The sequence below is a fragment of the Lagopus muta genome, chromosome 4, assembly GCF_023343835.1.
Source record: "Lagopus muta isolate bLagMut1 chromosome 4, bLagMut1 primary, whole genome shotgun sequence".
In the NCBI taxonomy this organism is placed as follows: Eukaryota; Metazoa; Chordata; class Aves; order Galliformes; family Phasianidae; genus Lagopus; species Lagopus muta.
The window spans coordinates 57,070,543-57,093,127 of record NC_064436.1 but is presented as its reverse complement, the minus strand read 5'-3'; the positions used below and the strand labels follow the sequence as shown (position 1 = coordinate 57,093,127).

Below are 22,585 nucleotides of genomic sequence, written 5' to 3'. Positions count from 1 at the left end.
GATCTCAGCACTTAAGTATTTTCATTGAACGATGGCCAGTGCTAAGGGCTTTTTTAATCCAGCAAAGATCCAACAAGGGAAGTCAAAGCCGAGTTCAGACCACAAATAAAGCACTTCATCTGAGCAGTGAGTGTTGGGATAGGTGTGGTGGACTCTGTCATCTGAACTCTTTAACTATGAATATCTTTTTCATGAAGTTTGCCTTGAAATAATTGTCTTCAAGCGAGACTGTCAGGCTAGTGCTCTGTAATCAATATAAAGGTTGGACAAGATTAGGTCACAAAAACAACTGGGCTCTGCTTGCCTTAAAGTCTATGAAACAATTACATTGAGATATGCTTGTAATTCAGTCTGAGCACGTTGTGTAAATAAATACTTATGTTTTTCCATACCCCTACTGACATTCTGAAAGTTATTTTCTTGAAAATGGGTGATTATTGCATAAAACATTTTGACCACTGTCCTAAGACACACATATTTAAGTAACTAAAATTTAACTGAGAGATAGGAGATAGAGACATTCAGCGCCTGATCTGGGCAGTGCAAGCTGCAAAAGACCTGCAGACACTATGAAGCATTCAGAAAATTCTCTAGTGTCATATTTGTCTGAAATTCTGGATGTTATTTCTGAGGGCTAAGAATCCATAATGCACTGCCAGCATTTGGGTATTGGCTATATTAATTTATGAGGCTAAGCAAAAAAAACAACCAACCAAACAAAAAAAACAGACCATTTATCAATTTTCACTAAACTCCTCCCAAACTCAACCGCTGTTGAGAGAATAAGGACAAAAATGCACATGAATATTAATCACTAGGCAGATATATTTATTACTTTCTGATTTCCTCAGCACTTGACGGTCTACTTGGTAAACATTGAATTTTCATTACTTTCATTGATTTGATCAACACCTTTAGGTTCAGAACCTGAACAAGCTGAAAAGTGAAGAGCTTTTCATAAAGCATTTGTCTTCATACAGAATTCACTAGAATAGTTACACCACTCTAGTTGTGATGGTATAACTCCCAATGCGGACACTTGTATTCTACAGGCATTCATTTAAAATTAAAAAGTGTCCACAAGGCATAATTATACTACTGTAGTGTCTAGTAAATTTCCTCATATAAAGAAGATCTTTCAAAGTTGAAAAGAGAGGTTATTTGGAAGAAGGGAAAAAAAAAAAAAAAAGAGAGAAAAAGAAGAGAGAAAAGCCCTTTGATTTCTTAATATACAAATATTATGAGCATTTTTTTTCTCTTCAATTACAACATACTCATGTACATACATAAGCATGCACAAAAAAGGATTATCAGTAGGAAAACAAATGTTCCCTGGATTATTCATTTTGACTGACCTTTGGTCAAAGCACATTGACCCGAAATTATATCACAATTACTCAAGGAGATTTACCAAGGTTTGGGAATTTTTAAAGATCAAGGTAATTTTCCCTTTTAATATCATGGGAACAATTGATTTGTGGCATATGTGAATATCAATTCTGCAAAGTAGCTCCTGTAAGCTATACTTAAATAGCAAACTGTTTTGTGCCACTACATAAAAATGGATCTGAGCTCTCAGTACCATAATGAGAGAGGAAATGACATAATTACAGTAGGTTTTGTGTTCTCTGTATAAGAGATGAACATAATAGTTCTGATTTTCCCCTGCTTTTTTCCTAGTCCCTTCATCTTGTAGCTATCCAGTTAGAAGATATGATTTCCAGTCCCAGAGTTGGATTAAGCTTGCAAAAAAATCTAAAATTACGCAGATAGAGAAGTTAATGATTAAGTCATACAATCCTAATTCTTAGTAAAACTATGCAGAAACAGTTAAAAATTCAGAGTCTACAAAAATAAACTAAATTCAACTTCATGTTTCCCTCAGGTTCTCATAATAGCAGAAAATTAAGGTTGCCTGGACGACTTGATATATTTTCTTTTTTAATATATTTCATTTTATTGAAGTACAATATTTTCACTACATTTCCTAGGTTTCAATGATTCTTTTGTAAAGATAATGCATTTCCAAAATACTTCAGCACAAATATTCTAAGGTATTCAGCTTTTTACATATTTATTGGCAGGAGATCTTCTTTGATTTCTTTTCTTTATTTTTTAATAATTAAAAATATTATAAATGAACCCTAAGAAAGAACTGCAAGAATATGTTTTTAGTAATCCAAATGTACATGGTGAAAGATGCATATTGGTTTTCCATGATTTTGTTATCATCACTACAGCGCGAATGGTAGAAAATGACCAAGCTAAAATTGATTTACAATTGATCATTAGATCAGAGATGTAAAGTGCATGAAGAACTTGAGAGCTCTTGTTTCTCAGGCCTGATCAAAGTTAGGAGTGCTTTAAAGCAGGATGAAGATGGATAGAAAAAAAAGAGAGCTTCCCTAACAGTTACTGTTCACTGTTCAGAAGTTGAACCTACTTGTTTTTAAATAAATTAATAGATTTAAGAATACATTTTTATCTCAGGGTGAATATTCATCTGCTGTATAGCAGAGCTGAGTTCAACTCTCTTCCTCTTCTTCCTCCCAGTTGCATGACCTCATGGCCCAGCCAGTCTCAATGTCAGCGCCACAGATGCTGGATATCGCTGTGGTCACTCTTGGAGCTGCTGACCTCACTTCTGTTACTGAATATGTAGTTATAATTAGTCTCAATTATACAGTTAATACTCTTCTTAATTTCAATCTGTACATCTTCAATTCTAGCCTGTACAAAACAGTTTGATTAATTTTAGTCCTACAGTGAATCTGAAGGATCTGTATCGCTAATTTCTAAGATAATTCCTGAATAATTAAAGCTGCAAATTTCTTACAGAATCCATTGAAAATAATTTCACTGAAACAGTGGGTGTTCTTGTAAATTACTGAACATCCATCTTACACTCAAAGAGGAAATAAGGTCAAGTACAAGAGAATATATTTTCCCATACTGTTGTCTATACTTCTAGTACAACACAGATGCTATGGCTCAGAAGGGAACTTGCTCCTCTATTGAATTACAGAAGTTTAAGAAGCAAATTTTGTCAAATCTTTGCCAGGAATTTAAAGCACTGACTTTAACAGTCTTCTTAGGTACAAACATACACTTTGTTTAAGCTGTCCGTGCAGTCCTGCGGGGTGACAGATCTAGCTCTTGTCAGAGGTTTGCTTCCTCCTGCTGCACCAGCAGTGCAGGCTACCAACAGAATGCCATCCAGCATACACCAACTCTGTGCCAAAGGCTCTCTGCTCAGAAATTTCAAGATGTCTCCTTGGGTCTCCTCGCTGGCCTCCTAAGTGTGGTCAGGTTATGGAGCAGATCATTCTGACACTGGAATCATCATGTCTCTAGAGATCTATCCAAAGATCTATGAGCTCACTCCCTAAAATTTCAAAGAGAACACCACAATATTCAGGTACATAAACATACACCGAACATTCATGCAATTAATGGAGATGTATCATGCGTTCCTTATAGCAGAACCCAAACATACCCCCTGAGCTGTGAAAAACACCTTTGTGTTTGGTAAATAGTGGCAGCTGTGTCTGAGCTGTACATAGGAAAGAAGACAAGAAAATACCATGGTCTGACTACAGCAATACATGTGGCTGGACGTACTGTTCTTCAGCGTGCAGCAGATTGGAAAAAACATCAGCAGTAAAATCTTAGCAATCTAGCAATCTCTATCCTAGGAATCATTTTGTTTTACGTCCTAGTAATATAACCAAATTAACCGGCCATATTAGAAAGGCTGTTAAAAATGCTATCTGATGGGTGAGTGCACCAGCAACAACACAAGCTTTAAAATCCTACAGGCCATTTTGAGAATTAAACAGAGATTGACAGTATCTATTTTGTAGTGCCAACTTTCTGAACACTTAGCATTTGTCACGAAACATATGATGGTGCTGGCAAGTTCCCAGTGAGTACTGGTCCCCTTTGTGAAAGCCACTGCCCAAACAAAGAACTAGAGACAGTCTCATCAGCAGCAAATGCAAAGTGTGCTTTCTCCACTGGGGAATTACTGCTCTCCTGGAGGGAACACAGAAAGCGCACAGAAAATAAGCCCTTTGCAGTTTTGTAGGCTGTGCACACGGAGCCATTCTATCACTTTTCAGCAACTCGAGCTTATGTTCTATCTACAGACTTGCAGTAAGATGAGATAGTCACAGTGTTTAAACCTTCAAACAATCTACGCTGCAAATCTGCCAGCCTCCTGCTCCTCAGAATGCTTCATCTCAGCTAAAAATGATCAGTACAGAGGGATAAGCAAGCCAAGGTGTACAGCTGATTGCAATGCATTCCACCAGCCAGCTTTTATGAATTTTTTAGCTGAACTTTCTTCTGTCCTTGTTGTTCTTGCCAACCACATGCAGAACATTTTGGAGACAATAGCAGTTCCCCTGAGATTTACATGCAGAAGCTCTATACAATTACCAACAATTAAGAAAGAAAAAAAAAAAAACCAACACCCAACATAACACTACTTCTAAAAAGAGTTTCATCTCATATTTTCCTTCATTTTAAATTACAGCTTATACTGAGATCCTGCACCATAGGGCAGAGAAGAGAGCAGAAATTGCCACTTTTGATTAGCACAGCAAAGCAGCAAACTAGTAATGGGATTTCTTTCACTTTAATTCACTAGTTGGTTGCCATAAATACTCTTCTGTAAAACATGGAATTCTGAATGCTCCTCAGACATTATTTTCCTTTCATGAAGATGTTTGTTTACTTTGGCAGTGATTCTCTTGGGAGAAACTCTAATGACTTCCACTACCAAAAAAAAAAAAAAAAGAAAGTTAAAAAAGAAAGGAAGAAAGAAACAGAAACCGCCACTAGCAAGCAACAAAATATTAGTCTAATGTGCTGGTTAAACTCCAGGGCAAAAAGAAGAAAAAGCAAAGTAAATCACTGGTTTACATTTCTGTGACCAGAATCCATATCCTGCAAGTTTAGTAGGCAGCAGAGCCCTTGTGGTAGAAGAAAGGCTTTCAATAAGGAACAAATACTCCTACAGATTTTGTGATTTTTTAGCTATAAAAAATGAACATAACATGGGCACGCGGTCACAGGAACAACAGAACGAAGCAAACTATGTCAAACCCTCATGTTCTGTTTTCTCTCTGCTTTTAATTTTATTCTGACATACGGTGATCAAACAGCAGTTTACTTTCATATTTTTTACATGTAGATGATGAACAATCTCTGTTAAAGAAAAAAAGCACTAGAGAGGAATGTATGTTACTGTGACTCAACAGACTGCTCACTGCTAAAAAAGACTTGCCCACCTCCTTTGCAGCAATGCATGATTTTTGTTATCAGGGTTTAAAAAAATCAAGAACAGAAAAACAGTAAATAAAACACATTGATATAAACCTTTAGACATCTTTTTCCTGTGAAATGTCAAACTTCATCATCTGTTTTTCTTACTGAATAACAACCAGCAGTCCCAGACTGTTTTCCATGTTTCCATGGGAGGAAGCAGTCATTAACAAAAATCAACTTTAAGGTTAAGAGGAAGCGGCTCTATCAGAAGCACGTTAGTCATGTATTTTTGTTACCAGTTAGAACAATGTGCTGTTCCTGGAATGCATATGCAGGCTCATTTCAAACCTTAGGCTGATGTATGAAGCAGACACATGCCACAGACCACAGACAGGAGACAACGCTTCTTTGAACAGCCTGACCACAGGTGACATCAAGACACACCTGCCAGCAGAGCACATGAGAATGAGGCAGGACAGGCAGCACTACTGAAATACAGAGCTTGGAAAAAGGTGCCCAGGAACAAACCACAGGGAAGATGGGAAAAGAGAGAACGTAAAATGGCAGAGAAGAAAATGTTTTCTTGTAGCTGCAGAGCCTTGGAAGAGGGGTCAAACAGAGCAGTAAATCACTGTAAGTGGTGAAAGACCTATAAACGTTGTGGGCTCTCAAAAGAAGAGTTTGTTGCATTACAAGTAGCCACAGATACTCTCTGTGTTGAGCCACTCCACAACAAAAAGGCTTTTTGAAGTTAGTACTAACTACCTGTAGCTATGTTTGCTTTTAATTGTAACATGGAAAAAAAAAAAAAAAAAAGCCAGAGAAGCAGCTTTTAGTATTGGAATGCGAGCATGAGAGCAAAGACAATTTTTAGGTTAGCATGCTATTTGTGGCCTATATTCAAAATCACAGCCACTGGGACCTTCCAAAAAAACAAATGAGAGGGGAACAACTGATTCTGGAAGCATAGTTATTTTCATTTTTATGTGCTAGGTTCCCAATATTCTGGTGTTTGTGGTAATTTACAAAATGAGGAAGCACTGAAATAGCTCTGCAAACACATAGAAGTCTACATATAATAGTTTGATTTTTATCCATTTCATGACTGATCACAAATTCCCAAAAATTATAACACATCCTTAGCAGTATCTGATTAGAAAAAGGTACAGATTCTACACCAAGAACTTGCATTTCTAAAGAAGTTAAACCCACTGGCCGCTCCAGGGAAGGCAGTATTTCAGCACAATCCCTTCCAGCTTTCATAAGTACTAAAAGTTTAGAGGTTTTTTTGTTCAAGCAGAAAAGCAGAATGATGGGCCAAAATTCTGTCTCACATAATAATACTGTCTCTCTAACACTGGCCAATAGCAGGTGTTATTCTCCTGGTTTTATGAAAAGGAAAGAACTTAAGCTGTGCATGGCAATTTCTAGAGGAGGCAATAACCACTCAGGGGTACAATTCAGAAGTACTGCCTAAACGAGAGCTTTCATGCCACCTAAGTTCCAGCCAGAAGAGCTGCTTTGGAACCCTTACAGCTTACCAGATTTGTCTTAATACAGCTCATTGTGACTTGTCTTTATGCTTTCTCTTCTATAGCATTGCTTGTTCAACTTGGCACACAAAATTTCATGCACAGTGGATGATGCAGAACACAGCAAGACAAACTCAGATGGCCATCGTCTTTACTGCGCTGACAAACCCTGGAGAGCTGTTAGCCTCAGTTCCGCATGGGCCTCCCAAGTGAAGTGGACATCTGGCATGTTTGTTACAGTGAATAGACAGAAGCAGGATGATTAATGGCTGCCAGAACCATGACTTAGGTATATATGGTTTTACCTATCCGACAGCTTGTTTTGCCACATCTGCTTTTTTCAATGCACATATTACAGGCAGTGATATTGCACATGGCTTGACACCCATTCCTCTCAGCCACTTACCGGAGCTGCATGACTCCTAGCTCCCTCAGCTCATCCAGGACAGAGGTTCTGCTCTGAAATTAGAATGAGGAGCCCAAGTATCCCACTATCACCTAAATTCTGGAAAGGCGAATCTAGCAGACCTCCAAGCTGCAAACAGTTGAGGTAGCTGAAAGAATTGGCTAAACATGTCAAGTTTCCTACACATCCATTTAGGCATGTGTTTTCAGACAGTCTTTCCTACTGCCCAATCCAATAAAGGTCTCCGGAAAGGGACAGCTGAAAAAAAAGAAAACAGGATTACAAGGAAGAATTAAAAATAAAGCACTGGAGTGTGAAGGACACATGCTCAAGTGGAGAACTAAGAAGTGGAGAGGGAAAAGAAAACTCTGAGAATTGGGCCTATGACTTCTTGAAAGGAAATGATTTGATAAAGAAGCTAGAACTTGTGATCCCAGCAAACGAGCTAAGGGCTCATAGCTCTCAGAGGCAGGAGCTGGTAGACACACAGCTGGAAGGATGCATGGTTTGACTCAATAAGGCCATTCTTGCTTGTGTCAGAGTCAAGGAGCCTATTTGTACCACAAGACCAATGAGCACCAAAGAGCTCCTGAACAGGATATAGCCATGAGCTTTCCTCAAAACCAGCAAGGAGAGATGAGGTTTCTCTCTCTAAATGTACCTGTACTAGGGAAAGATGAATCATTACTTTGGTAGCACCTGTCTCTTGTTTGCAGAAGATTAGGCAACTAATTCAGAGCGGATGGTTACTTTATATACAATTAAAAATAGATGAGATTTCCTCCATGAAAGTTTTTTAATAAGTGTGCATGATTGGGGCAGACAGCTACCATGGCAGAGATAAGCTGCCACAGAGGATGTGAGTACTCTTGTCTTCCAACTGATTTAAAAGAACTTGTGAACTCCACAACAGTTCTATTAGAAGAATTGCAAGAATTGGGACTCAGGCAAGGGGACAAATACTGTAGTCAAAGAAGTTCCTGCCTTACTTGCTAGCAACAGGCAGCTGGCTATAGGGGTGAACAGTGCAGCACTACTTCACCATTGTTAGATGCCAGCAAACGCCCCAGGTGTGGGACAGCTTCTGTTCAGGTTTGCACATAACCAAATGTCAGGCGTGTGACACGAAGGCAAGGGGAAGCTGGATCCTACCAGTTCTACAGCTCTCTGAAGCCATGTTTATGAGTACTGTGCCATGAAGCAACTCGCTATTCAGGGAGCAATCATCACTCGGCAGGCAGCATTCACTCAGCATGCAATCATCATCAACAGGGCCTTGATCTGTACCCTGTTTTTTGCTACTTGTAAGATGGCTGCAGAGCTCCTGAAACAGAATGGATGCCAATATAACGAACAATTCTGAAATATTAACTGAAATATGAGAAAAAATAAAATAGCAATTAGTCTTCTATGCTGCACATGTATTTGCATGGCAAGCTCGCAAGGTAGCATAGATATCTAAATATACACACCCATGCAGGCTTACTCCTGTCTACAGGAACATGATTGCATCAAAGAAGACTGTAGATATGTGGAACTAAACATTTTTCCTTTACAGTTTAAACACATGTAATAAACACAGATTTAATAATTAAAGCACTGGTTCAGCCCAAAGATCCATTGGCCAAATGGAAAGCAGCCATGCAGCTTCTGATAGAGGCCACTAATGGATGCCTATGGAGAAGTAGGATAAATCAGGCATATACTGACCCTGCTTAAGTGTGCTATCACACACTCTGCAGATGTGCACCACTCTCATCACTGAGTTACAGCAAACAAGTAGAGGACCTTTAATTTGTTCTTTTCAAGGATATCTACATCTGCAATAGCATTACACCTATAGTTGCAGCTACTTATTTGTGTTCAACACTGTTGCTAAAAGCCATGTTTCCAGAACTATAAAAAAGGGTAAAACAGAGGAGGGCCACAAAGATGATCAGGGGACTGGAGCACCTCCCCTACGAAGACAGGCTGAGGGAGCTGGGCTTGTTCAGCCTGGAGAAAAGAAGGCTGCAGGGTGACCTCATTGCAGCCTTTCAGGACCTAAAGGGAACCTACAAACAGGAGGGGAATCATCTCTTTGAAAGGGTTGATAACAGCAGGACAAGGGGAAATGGTTTTAAGTTGAGGGAGGGGAGATTTAGGTTGGATGTCAGGGGCAAAGTCTTTACAGAGAGAGTGTTGAGGTACTGGAACAGGCTGCCCAGAGAGGCTGTGGATGCCCCGTCCCTGGAGGTGTTCAAGGCCAGCTTGGATGGGGCCCTGGGCAGCCTGGTCTAGTATAAAATGGGGAGGTTGGTGGCCCTGCCTGTGGCAGGGGGGTTGGAGCTTCATGATCCTCGAGGTCCCTTCCAACCCTGGCCATGCTGTGATTCTGTGATCTGTGATACCTCAGGCCTGCCTTAGCCTTGGTTTTCCTTGGGTCAGTGGATGGGTTCCGTGGCTCAAAGAGGTCTCCTAGAACGTGTCCAAAGAAGGACAGCAGAGCTGGCAAAGGGTCTGGAGTACAGGCCTTAAGAGGAGTAGATGAGTGCACTGGTTTTGTAGACGATGTTCAGGTTGTACGTAAGGAAAAGTTTCTTCTCAAAAAGAGCGGTGAATGCCTTGGAACAGGCTGACCAGGGAGATGGCAGAGTCAGTTCTCAAGAAACGTGAAGATGTGGCACTGAAGGACACGGTTAGCGGGCACGGTGGGGACGAGTTGACAGCAGAAGCCCAGCACACAGCCCGGGGCCAGGCCCAACCTCGACATCCCCCAGCTCACGCCGCCAGAGCCCGGCCCGCCCGCCTGCGTCAATGCAAACGAGGGGCGGGGCGCCCCGCCCGCCGGACGGTGCGGCACGGGGCGGCGGAAGAAACCACGGCTCGGGTGCCCAGCACCTCCCTCCCTCCGCGGATGCACCGGCTGCCGCGGACACAATAAAATGGTTCCATTTCGGTTGTTTCCGGCTTCGGGGTAGATGCCTCGTCGAAGGCCGGCGCACTTTCGGGGAGTCCCTTAAAGGCCCTCTCCTCTCCCCGCGCCCTTTAAATGGTAGCGCCCACCTTCAGCGCTTGTCGTTCGGCGGAACGAGCGCATCCCCTCCCTCGCGATCGTGCATTATTCATGAGGAGGCGGGACCGCCGGCTCATTACCAAGGTCGGACGGAGGGCGGGACCGTGACGCGACTATGACGGATGTTCCGGCATTCTTAAGGGGGCTGCAGCCGGCCGGCGGCCGCTATCGGGGGCGGGGGCAGCGGTGAGGAGTGTTAGTCCCGCTCGGGAGCGTTGGGGTACGGCCGGCTGTCGCCCGCCCCGCTCGGTGACCGGCGGCCGGCCGGGGAACGGGAGCGCCCCGCGGTGTTGTGTAGCGGCTCGGGGAGCCCCGGGGCGCGGGCGCGGCTGCGAGAGGAAGGGGTGCCCCTTTGGGGGCAGTGAGTGAAAATTAGAGGAGGGGTTGTCGTGGAGGGGGGGGCGGGTGGGGAGGGCTGACAAAAAAGGGTTATTTATTATTATCAAAACGCTCCGATTTCCGTATGTAGCGTAGCGGGGGTTATACGAGGAAAAAGGCTTTATTGTAGGAAGTGGCTATTTTTAGGTTCGCTCAGCGCTTTGCGGCAGCGCTCGCCCCCGCCCCAGGTTAATTACCTTTGTCTCTCCGTGGGGCCGGGGCAGCCCCGCCGGCCCATGGGGGACCCCGGCCCGCCGCCGGCCCCCAGCCGCAGCCCCAGCCCCGGGCCGCCGTGGTCCTTCCCCTCGCCGGCAGCCGCCTCCCGTTCCTCCTCCTCCTCCTCCTCCTGCCCCTTCTCACCCACCGCGCCCGGTTCCTCCGCGCTGTTCCCGGCGCATCCCCGCGGCGCGCAGGAGGAGCGGCCGCCGGTGGTGACACAGCAGCAGCCGGGCGGCGAGAGGCTGGGCAGCGGCCCCGCGCCGGGACACCCCCCTCCCGGCCACCCCTCCTCCGACTTTAAACCCGCTCTCGGCCCCCAGCAGGATTTAAACAAGCAGCAACCGCAGCAGCAACCGCCGCCTCCTCCTCCGCCGAGCCAGAAGAGGAAAGAGTTGAAGCCGCCGCCGCTCAGCCCAGCCCAGCTCGGCGGCAGCCACCCCCCCGACTATCTTCGCCACCCCCCTCAGCAGCAGCAGCAGCAGTTCAGCCGCCCCACTGACAAGTACCGGCAGCAGGAGCGCAGGCAGCAGCAGCAGCAGCTCCAGCTCCTCGGCGCTCGCCCCCCGGAGCCGCCGCCGAGCCTCGGGCCCCTCAGCGCCGCCGAGCGCCGGGCGGGCTCCGAGCGGGGCGCCCCTTCCCGCGCGGGGGGACCGGCGCCCGCCGACCCCGATGTGGGGGTGGCCGCCGCCGCCTCCTGCGTGAATCCGCCGCCGTCTCCTCCTCGTCCGCGGGCGAGAGCCGAGCCGCCCCCCATGGAGTCCCCCCCGAACAGCCACTTGCTGGGCAGCCCCGGGACCCTCCTGCCCGGCGGGCTCGGCTCCGGCTTCAGCAGCCTGCAGAGCCCGGAGATCCCCAGCCCCCATCACCAGAGCGGGGGCGGCTCCTCCTCGGCGGCTTCCCCTCCTCCTCCGCCGCTGCCCGGCTTCGGCACCCCCTGGTCGGTGCAGACCTCGTCGCCGCCTCCGCAGCAGACGCAGCAGCCTCCGGTCTCCAGCGGCGGAGGGCAGATCAGCGCCATGCCGCCGCCGAGCCCGGAGTCCGAGACCAGCTTCTACCCGGGGATCCCGTCGTCCATCAACCCCGCTTTCTTCCAGAGCTTCTCGCCGGTGTCTCCTCACAACCCGTGCGCCGGGCCCTTCAGCAGCCCCTTCTCGGCCGCCGCCCCCCCGCCGCCGCCGCCGCCGCAGATGAATTTACCTCAGCAGCAGCAACAGCAGCAGAACCGGAGGTCCCCGGTGAGCCCGCAGCTCCAGCACCAACACCAGGCGGCCGCCGCCGCCGCCGCCTTCCTGCAGCAGCGGAACTCCTACAACCACCACCAGGTACCGGGAGCGGAGCGGGGGGCGCCGCGCCGCGGGAGGGCACCTGCGGCCCCGCGGGGAGGCGGCGGCGCTCGGGCGGAGGCAGTTGGCCGCCGATCCCCACCCGTTCGGCGGGCAGGTGGAGGGGCGCGTCGCGCCCGCGCCCCCGGAGACGCCTTTTCGCCTCACGGAGGGGCCTCGCCGGCGGAATACTCCTCTCCCCCGCCCCGCTCCCTCCCCGTCGGCATGCGGAGAACGCGGCGCGCCCCGAACAATGCGCGTGACAGCTCCCGGCCGCCCCGCCGCTCCCTGGCCGCCCCGCCCGGGGCCGCCCGCAGCTCTGCGGGCACCGCGTGCCCCGCCGGGGCTGTCAGCTCCCATCCCGAAATGGCGTGGGTTTGCACCCGCGGACGGGGCAGTGCTTCGGTCTGCCTAGCTTCGCTGCTGGTTGTAACGAAGCGTGCTGTGACAGTTTGGTGTTCGGCTGGAAGTTGGTATTGTTTCTTGGAACAGGATAGTGATTGTTGGAAGGCAGAGAGCGGCAGAGCCGCGCTCGTCGCCTGCTGGCCCTAAAGGCCTGGGTGGCACGGGCCTCTCCCTCATTTCTCTTTCGTTGTAACGCAAATCCTGTCCGTTAAAAACAAAACCAAAAAAACAGTGGAGGTGGGTTTGTACGGAATTTATTTCATAACCCCGATGCAGTGATCCTGTCTGAGGTGTCACAGAGTTACTTTGGACTGTGGTGGTGCAGGGGTGGTTCTCAGTATCTGTGCGCTCTTCAGAGGCGTCCCCGCACCATAGGAGAGCTTTCTCGATCGTTATCAGTTGTGGGCAGCCCGAGGCTGTGCCCGTGACAGCCCAGCTTGGCAGTGTTAGAGGCATGCTGGTGTTTGGCATTTTCTCTTCAGGTTTGTTTCACAATACAACGCTGGCCTCTCCCAAAATTCCAGCCGAAGCGTTCAAGTTCTACAGCGTAATTATCTGTAATTATACAGAATGGGATGTTTGCTTGATTACCTGACCAAAAATGGCCTTAGTGTTTTTCTGTTTGTTTTCATGCGAAGAGGGTATTACAGCTCTCTCTGTCTTCAGAAAGTTCTGTATAAACCATAACATGTCAATGTGCCTTAAATGTTTAAGTTACTGAAATTACAAGCTAAGGGCTACCTGCAGCCTTTGAGGTGGAAGCGCTGCATTCAGCTTTAAACTTAACTTAGAACATCCACCCCGCACCCGTTTGTGTGGTGAGAAAAGCCTTTCCTCCAGGAGTCGGGTTTAGAACACCGAAGGTAAATCCTCTCTGTGCCGTCGGTTGGGCTCAGTGGGTCCACCTCTTGGTGGTACAGCGGCTGCCGGGGTCTGTCCTTAGCACGAGTTGCAGGAACCAAAACTTCTCCCCTGTAGAATCTTTGCTCTGAGGACAGCTTACATTTTTAATATTGAGGAACATAGTGGTTGAGGTACAGAAATACTTCGTACCGCTTCTAAGTAGGGAGAAGAATCTTTTTATAAGAGAGAGTGAGCTGCGGAATTCCAGAGATAGCCCAGTATATGACTCCAAAAATACTTGAGCAGTGGCTTCAGAATAATGCATTTTAATGTGGAAATGTTAAGATAGCTCTTCAAACAGATTCTCTGCTCAGTGATCAGTGCCTTTTTTGCTCTTATATGGTAATACTTTGACGGTACTGAGATGGCAATACTCAAAATATTGGGAAAAAAATGAAGCAGAATTTTAATTTTTGAATTCCTTGTCACTGACATAAAATGACCAACTTGAAATTCTTGTGTTATTTTTTCCAGATATCTTACTATAAAATATGAAATAGTGTATCAGTGAGGTGATTAATGGCCTGATCCTTTTTGTAACACCGTATTTAACCCTGGGATTGCTCTCTGCATACGTATGAAGGATCCTGGCAGTTCCTGTGAGGATGAAAACCTAAATTGCCAGTACAGGGCCTGTGGAGGAGGGAGAGTTTCAATAAGGCAACTTCTTGTGGCTGTATTACATTTTTTACTTGGCCTCAATAATACAACATCAGAAAAAAAGAAGTTTATAGGAATCTTCGAGCATTGACTGCTTAGTGTTTCTTTGCTCTTAAGTAGAAAAATCGTTTTCAATTATTTTCAAAATAATATGAATTAATCTTTCTTTTTAGCCTCTTCTGAAGCAGTCACCCTGGAGCAATCAGAGTAGTGGCTGGAGCACAGGAAATATATCCTGGGGAGGAATGCATGGCAGAGACCATCGTAGAACTGGAAACATGGGAATTCCAGGAACTATGAACCAGATCTCTCCTTTGAAGAAACCCTTTTCTGGTAATGTCATAGCTCCACCTAAATTTACTCGCTCCACTCCATCACTGACTCCAAAATCATGGATTGAAGATAATGTTTTCCGAACTGACAACAACAGTAATACTCTCCTTCCCTTGCAGGTAAGGATGGTATGTAACTGGTGTGTTCATAGTCCTGCGTAGCATCTGTCTGCATTCACTAAAGTAGAATTCAGCAGTGGTTACTGTCCTGATACTCTGTTTGGAATTTGTGTTCATGTATAATTTTTACTCTTGGTAGCAACTAGCACCAAGCTTTTCAGTGTACTGAGCAGTACATGATCCTTACAGTTAACTAAGAATATTGTCTATCACTGAAGATGGAAATGCAGCAATAGAAGAGCAGAAATGTTTAATCCAGCAAGTATTTTCTGCTTATCATAACACTCACATTCTTATAAATCCCTTGAAGATTTAGAGTTGGGTGTGGCTTTCTTTATTTTTGTTCGCTTATCCTTGTACACAGATTTTCTTGCAAAACCTCACAGGCAGCTCTGAATCTTAATCATGGAAGTCTTTTTCTGGTCTTCCAGTCTGATCTTTGTGTATTAGGAAGATTTGCTGCCTCTGCATTCTAGCAACTTTAATATTAAGCTTTGGCTATTATACTTGGGCTAGAAGCCTTGTGATTTAGAAGTGCGTAACAGGCAGATGTGTCAGTACTATGAATTCTGAATTTTGCCAGCGATTTCTTGTGTGGCTTCAGGTAAGTCACTTAACTGCAACCTCATCCATTGTTGTTTGGATCCCATTTTATTCATTATGCGCTTGCCTGGATTCCCTTATTTGTTACCATTTCTTGATAGCTGGAAACTGTATTATTTTGGATGCCAAATCTCAGTTACCATTCAAACAATTTCTAGGCTACTCTTTTAAGTTACAAAAAAGAGCTTGGGCGACTTGATTTAGAAACTATGCATTTTAAAGTAGTAGATTAGTCCATGAATACTGTACGTTCTTTAATTTTCTTCACGCCTGTATCAGCTTCAGTCTGTCTTACACAGAGCTACTGTATTCTGGCTAAAGTAAAAAGTATTACATGGAAGGAAAATAATTAGAATGTGGAGCTAAAGAAACATACAGCTATTATAGTTGTTTTCTTAAGTCTCACGCTTAGTGATTCAGAGTTTTGATTCGTCATCGTTGTGATCATACTTGAACTTGTATAGATGTACTCCATCAGTTAGCCACCTGAACCTAATGTGGCTGTAGTGGTTGCAAAAGGGTGTTCTTAGGGAGCAGATTTCCCACCAAGGTCTCTATTTTTCTTAGCATTTCCGTGGTGGAGTTCTATTTGGCATGAGAAGCAATGTGCTGACTGCCTGAGTGAGTGCTGATACTGGCAGTATTCATGGGGCACCCCTGACAGTGGGGTTGGGCCATGCTGAAGTTGGGCATGAAAGCTTGGGAGGATTTACCCATTCTGTGAAGACCTGTTCCATTAAGTGGCTTTGATAGCTGGAAGATCTTGGTTGAGTCTTTTTTTTTTTTTCTTACCAATGAAAAGATGGAGAAAAAAAAAAAAGATGCCATTCTTTACATTTTCAACCTGATCAACTAAGAAAAACGGATTACAGATAGGGAGTGCTTTGCAGTGTGCTTCAGGAAGAGTTGCAAGTTAACACTGAAGTGTCTTTTCAAGATACTAGCCTAAGGAATTGGGTTAAAGACATGAACACCATCATGTGGAAACTGTGGTGATGTATCCACTGGACTTCATAGGCAGCAAGTACAAGTGGTGAATATATTTTTACTTCCTCAGCATGCTTTACAAGGCAGGATGATGCTTGCTTTGAACTGTAAGAAGCATCTGCTGTGGTCATCTAATACAGATGAATTCATTTTTTGTCTAAACAAAAATGCATTCCAACTATAATTTAAAGCATTCCAGTATATTAGGGTAGGGAAAAAAGCTTGAAATTTGGTTCTAGAAACGAAATTTATTCTAGAAAATAAATTTATTAAGTTTTTGTGATTTTTGGGAGGGAGCTGATGGGTGCACTTCATTATTCCTCTCTCTGAGAACACCAGAGTCACCAATTAGATAGGGCTGCTTGTCTAACTGTGCTTATGTTTTACATCTGTCAATCTCTCCTGCGTGTATGAAGTCGTAGCTGCAGAAATCAGTAAAAATACTCCTATTTGAAGGCTTCCTACTGCTATTGTGGAAACATTAGATGCTTCCATAAATTATTTTGCTACGTTGAATTGGTGTTCTTATTTTTCAGTTTTTATACTATTGTTATGGTTGATTCCTTGTAATGACTGCTAAATTTTAGAAGTCACAATGAAAAGTTAAATAGAGTTTAGAGCTCGTGCTTCTTTTCATCAGGACTTGTGTTGGCAATTGTGGTGCTGTCAAACACCCATCTTGTTAATTTGTACTGTGCTTGTCTCCTTCCATAAAAGGCTGAGGTATTTCGATTGAGGATTCTTAAAGGTACAGTAGCCGTTTCTGAAGACACTCAAAAATAAGTCATTAAACTTGAGGCATTTTGAAAGCCTTGCTGCAGAGCACTTACACGTATGTACAAGTTCCCTGTTATTTTCAAGCTTCCAGAGAGTGACTGCAGCCTCACAGGCCTGTTCAACACGTACTGCATCATTCACAGCTTTGCAGAATACCTCCCCATGTGACCATGTGTCAGTGTTTTAATTGTAGTCATCATTTTGCATGGCAGGGGGTAAAGCACCATTCCTCCAGTCTTCAGCTAGCTGCTTTAGAGCTTTCAGGTTAGCCCAGGCTCAGCAGTTGTAGGTGTAGAAAAGCCAGTGCTCTCGCAGATGGACTTTTCTGCAGGTCACTCATGTTCTGCTAAGCATGTGTGAAAGTTCTCTAGTTTTGCAAAGTTTGATGTTCAGTGTCAGTGAGATGATCAGCACAGGAATTGTACAAAAATTCAAAGCTTACCCTTTTGGAACTTCTTTGGTGCTTGGGGGAGGGGTTCCCAATGTAGAGCTGATGCTAATTGTGATGAAAGCAATATTTCTTGGTATTTAACGTATCAGGGACAACTGATATAATTTATTACTGATAACTGTATCATGCAGTGAACAGATGAAAGCACATTTTTAGTACTTCATAGTTAGAAGTGAAGGATATCCCATGTGAAGCTGCATTCTCAGTGGCCATACTGGTTACAGTAAGGCTGCTTTTGGTTAGGGCCATTATGAAGACGCGTTGGCGATTTTAGTTTGTTTTCGTGTTTTTTAGAATAGAAGTAGTTAAAATATCATGACAACACTGGCTTGACTTGGTCATGTGTAAATCAACGGTCAGCTTTTGTGATTTTCTGTAAGAAGCTTCCCTTTCCCCCTTAAAATCTTAAGATAACATAAAATGCATTGACTAAAGCTCTCTCACGGGTGAAATTGTGTCTACAAGTTTTAGTTCTGTCACACTGCTTGTACCATTACAGGTACTCCACATAGGAAAGGGATTATTGCCTTGCGCTGGAATCACTGGGGAACAATTAGAAGTGCATGTTACACTGTCTAACTTAGGCATTTTAATGCAGTAGCCTACTTCTCTCTCCTTAAAGAGAACCCAGGCTCCTTTTTTAGATAACCTAATTCTCTAGAAGAACGTACCTGTTACTGCTGACTGTGTACCGTCCTGAATTCCAGCTCAGTCTTGCGGTACGGATGCTTTATTCTCTGATAGGCAGTACCAAAGAAAGAAGGAAACTCACAACTGAACGTGGGTATAAAGTTTGGAAATACATTTGTAATCCCTAGTACTGATTTTTCCCAAAAGCATGCTTTGGGCATTCCCATGGCTGAAACATAACCATGGAAGCCAGAGGTCTGTGCGTGCTTTTTTCCTATTTACATTCATTGGAGGAGGAAAATAATATGTGTGTGTGTGTGTATCTATATAAAATTGTGTACAAATCTATTTTGATGAAAGTTTAATGTTTCTCAGTATTTTGCAAGTAAGCTTACGAAAAGCTACAGCGAGTTCAATAAGAAGAATTTTCATTCTAGTAAAAAAAAAAAACAAAAACACTGTTTAACTGAAATGAATACGATACGCAAACGTTTAGTTTGCGTTTCTTCTGAATTCAGGAAATGCATGGCATGTCTGGGTGTTTTTTCACCTTGATTTGTCCTTCCTGTTTGTTCAAACAAACAGTACATGTAATGTTCATGGTCCTAAAAGCTGAACTTCATTCTTCTGCGTTTGAGTGCAGCTCTCCAGCTGGGGGTTCTGTGGTGAGGCACAGTCTCTCAGAAATGCAGATTTTACTTTTTCAATTTACTTTGAAGTTTGCTGAAGTTCCAAAGAAAACAAAAACCCTTCTGAAGTAAAATGAATTTTAGAACTGTACTTCCCAGCAGGTGTTAGTTTTGGATATTAATTTCTGCTGTTGTCACACTGCTTCTGTCTTACAGTCACCTCTGCTCAGAAAATTTCAGATTCTGAGTGTCAATTTAAGATGGTTTATTAAAGGTGCATTCATGTCTTAACTGAGAGCTACCCGGATGATACACATACTAGCCAATTCTAGCTGAAGAGTAACTTTTTCATTTTAGGTTCTTAATTGCCATATTTATACTCATAAAAGTGTGATCAGTTTGTTCAGAAGTGCTGCTGAGTGTTTTGCTGCTCTGGTTAAATGTGGAAGGCCTTGAAAGTATCTACCTGTGAAGTTATCCTAGTCTACGGGTGAATGTGAGAACACTCATAAGTCAGGCTTTTCTGGTTCATTTTTACTGAGGCAACACCTGTGACAAAACGGTGCTCTGGGATTTCTGATGCAATAGATTGAGTGCCTGGATATGATTAAATATCACTAAAGCTTATGCACAAAACCAGATTTCTGTGTTTTGGGGACCATACTGAGCATATTCCGAATTGGAGGGAATAGTCTACTGACAGGCTTTTAACGTCAGGTTCAGCACTTTTGAATAAACAGTGCTGGTGACTACATGGATAATCACATGAATGTTTTACGTATGTATAACGTAGATGTGTGCATGCTTTTTTATCTTTTTCAGAACTAAGAATTTTTATTATTAAAATTTATTTTAGTTACTGAACTGCTTACTTCAATTAATGCAAAAATTCAAATTAGGAAGATTGAACTTATATTTAGCAGCTATGATGGCATGTATGTCGTTGGTATACTAAGTAGCATATCTAGCCTTGTTCACTGTGCCAAAGCACAGTTGACTGAAGTTAAAATGAGTGTTCTCACTTAAGACCTGTCCAAAAGCACATTTACTGTATGTTCTGATATGTTTATATTTCAGTGCTCAAGACTGCATAGATACAGAATCATAGAATTTAGTTGGAAAGGACCTCAAAAGGTCGTCTAGTCCAACTTGCTAATGAATGGGGACACCCACAGCTGGATCAGGTCACTCAGAGCCCCTTCCAGCCCGACCTTGGATGTCTCCAGGGGCAGAGCAGCCACCAGATATTTTTGGGAGCAGTGAGCTGAGGGAGACTTTCCAGTAATTCTGGATAAAAGCTTCCCTTTCAAATGTCTTATATAATGATCTTCTAGTCATGTTGTCCAAGCTATTCATACACAAACCTTCTGGTCTTGCCTCGTAAGTCAGTCTTGCCAAGCTCTTAATCATCTCCATAATGTGTCTGGTTTGCTGCCAGTTCATGAATGTATATTCTTGAGCTGAAGTATTCCCTTGTGGAAGCAGTAAAATGCTGTTGGGATTTTTCTGTTGTTGTTTTTAAATACATATCTGCAAAGTAGGCATGTCTTTGCCACAAGAACTGTTCTTAGTGTATTTTAGGTCTTATTTAGCTAGCTTATACAGCTGATTTTTGTCATTTTAACTTCAAAATTCTTACATTGTCAAGTTGACTGTTCTCAGATGTCTACAAGACCTTACAGTTCATTGTTACCACTAATGACACCGTGTAAAGTAACCAAGCAATTTTACGTGTCTATTTCAAAGCTTTCTCCTTCCTTTTTTTATAGAGCAAAAGCTGTAGTAAGTCTTAAGTTTTAGTATTGGATTTCTCATTTATGATATTCAGAGATTTAGCAATGGGCTTACAATTACAGTATGTCCTCACTAAACAGAGAATGACTCAAAGCTTGGATGTTAGTAAATGATGACATCTTAAAGTATATATTATACTGAATTGTTATATTATTACTCCTAATGTTAACACTGAGCAATGGACTACATTCATTTACTTTTTTAATCTGTGGGTACTTTACTAGTAGATTAGCTGTTACATTCTGGTCTTAAAATGTATTTTTATTCAGATCATTTTTAAGGCAAAAATAAAAATGGGAGCATGTTAACATTTCACTTTGGGAAATGATGAAGAATAAGGTGGTTGGTTGTTCCTTTTTTTTTAATTGAGCTTTTAAATCATCAAGGTCAAAGATACAGAGTCTCTTTTGCAGCTGCCAAGGCTGTACTCTAACTTGACTAGCAGCTTTATGACTTGTAAGTTGTTTTTAGCCCCTGTTGGATAGTGCTACATTTATTTAGAATGTGAAGGGACACGCAAAGTAACATACTGTAAAGATATTAGCATTTACTAAATTCACTACCTATGTCGGAATTCCTATTTTTTACCTCAAGAACTCTTACAGATCAGTACTTCAACAAATGTGCCTGAAATTCAGAGGTATTTAGCTGCTTAACTATGAGCATCTATTTTTAGAGTTTGTGGTAAGGATTAGCAAAATCGTATTTGTAATTTAATAGTTTCTGACCACGTCTGTATTTACTTTATGTATAAGTGACAATATAAAGCTTTGAGAGGTGACTGCACTGAGGCTCTGCAAATGCTCTAACTGAATAGTCTTTGCATAAATTGTGTGGATATATATGAAGTCCTAAATACTTTGTACTAAGAAAAATGATTTATTCAACAGCTCAGTGATGAAAGTGGCTCTTCAGAGAAAGCCGACTTCCTGCCATTCATTCCACATTTAGATGTTTGAGGGGAGTACATCTGAAATCTGTGTTTTGCATGACACTGAGAGAGTCCTAGGGCTGACCGCATCCTCTGGATAGAATACTTCATGCTTCCCCTATGCTGCATAATTCTGTACATGTAGAAAATAAGTACCACTTTTCTGTAAATTTGCTTAGCGAGCTTTAACTTCTGAGGTGACAATTTCTATGTGTCTCTGAATCTTTAGAATTCCTTTTCAGTTCTTCCATGTGTGCACACAGATCTGATTCTGTAATTGGAAACGTAGGTCAGGCAAGATTCAAATCTTTCTACAGTTATAAGGAGATGAAACTAGTGTGAGAATATGTAATGCTTGGGAGTAGTTAACTTTATCAGCTCTAGGAAAGGCTAGTGTTGTGCTGTGACATTCCACTGAGGCATGGACCTTCTGACACAGCCACGGTTTATTTGCTGCTTAGCACAGGATTGATGTGCCACAGAGGTGAGGGAAATGCAAAATATTCTGCAGGAACTTGTCGTTGGGGAAGAAAACGGACTTCTTTGTATCAGGACAGCCTAGAAATATATGTGTATTAACATGCAGTTCGGTTGGGTATCGGTGCCTTTGTGTTAATAAATCTTCTAGTTTCTTTATTTCAAGAAGTGGATAAGAAGTCATCTTCAAAAACAACCTGGAAAGACCTTTAAAACAATACGGAAGTAGTACTTTCGTATGTATGGGAGATTAGTTTTTATGCTTGTCACAGAGATTAATGAAAATCACAGTGCAAGTTTCCTGATGGAGCTGAGCATGCTGTAATAGTTTTGTACCCCTTCAGAGCATTGTATGCACTTTTCTGCAGTAGAACTTTCTAGAAAGCCGTTGCGGATGTGACCTACATTATTGACATACTTTTAAGTTCTGCTTTGAAATGAAAGCTTTATATTTGCATAGATTATACTTGTGTTCTTTAAAAATATAATGTACGTGTTTGGGGAACATAAAGTAGCAGTTAAGCGTTATAAAGCCTTACTTGCCAAAGATTTGGAAGTAACCTTTTCCTTAGGACATATCACTCCTTCAGAGATAGTAGCATTTCAGATAGCATTGTTTTATAGGAAATAGTTGGTTGTTTTGAGGTGGAATACATCTTAAAAGTTTGAAGCATTTACCACCTTGATGTTACCCAAGGACAAG

At 43.2% G+C, this 22,585-nt stretch overlaps 1 protein-coding gene and 1 long non-coding RNA gene across 5 annotated transcripts in view; one reads left to right on the top strand and one right to left on the bottom strand.

Moving 5' to 3' along the window:
• LOC125691546 (uncharacterized) overlaps nucleotides 1-12,165 on the bottom strand; it is a 31,543-nt gene extending 19,378 nt beyond the window's left edge. For all 3 annotated transcript variants that reach the window (XR_007376155.1, XR_007376156.1, XR_007376157.1), the window contains exon 1: nucleotides 12,059-12,165. This is a non-coding gene — a long non-coding RNA (uncharacterized LOC125691546). The remainder of the gene's footprint in view (nucleotides 1-12,058) is intronic.
• Nucleotides 10,692-22,585, top strand: part of CPEB2 (cytoplasmic polyadenylation element binding protein 2) — a 52,931-nt gene continuing 41,037 nt past the window's right edge. The window contains exons 1-2 of one of the 2 annotated variants that reach the window (XM_048940937.1): nucleotides 10,692-12,183; nucleotides 14,325-14,603. In XM_048940937.1, the coding sequence (XP_048796894.1) occupies nucleotides 10,879-12,183; nucleotides 14,325-14,603 (1,584 nt within the window). In that variant the 5' untranslated portion in view covers nucleotides 10,692-10,878. The remainder of the gene's footprint in view (nucleotides 12,184-14,324; nucleotides 14,604-22,585) is intronic. The other variant, XM_048940938.1, reaches the window with a different exon arrangement.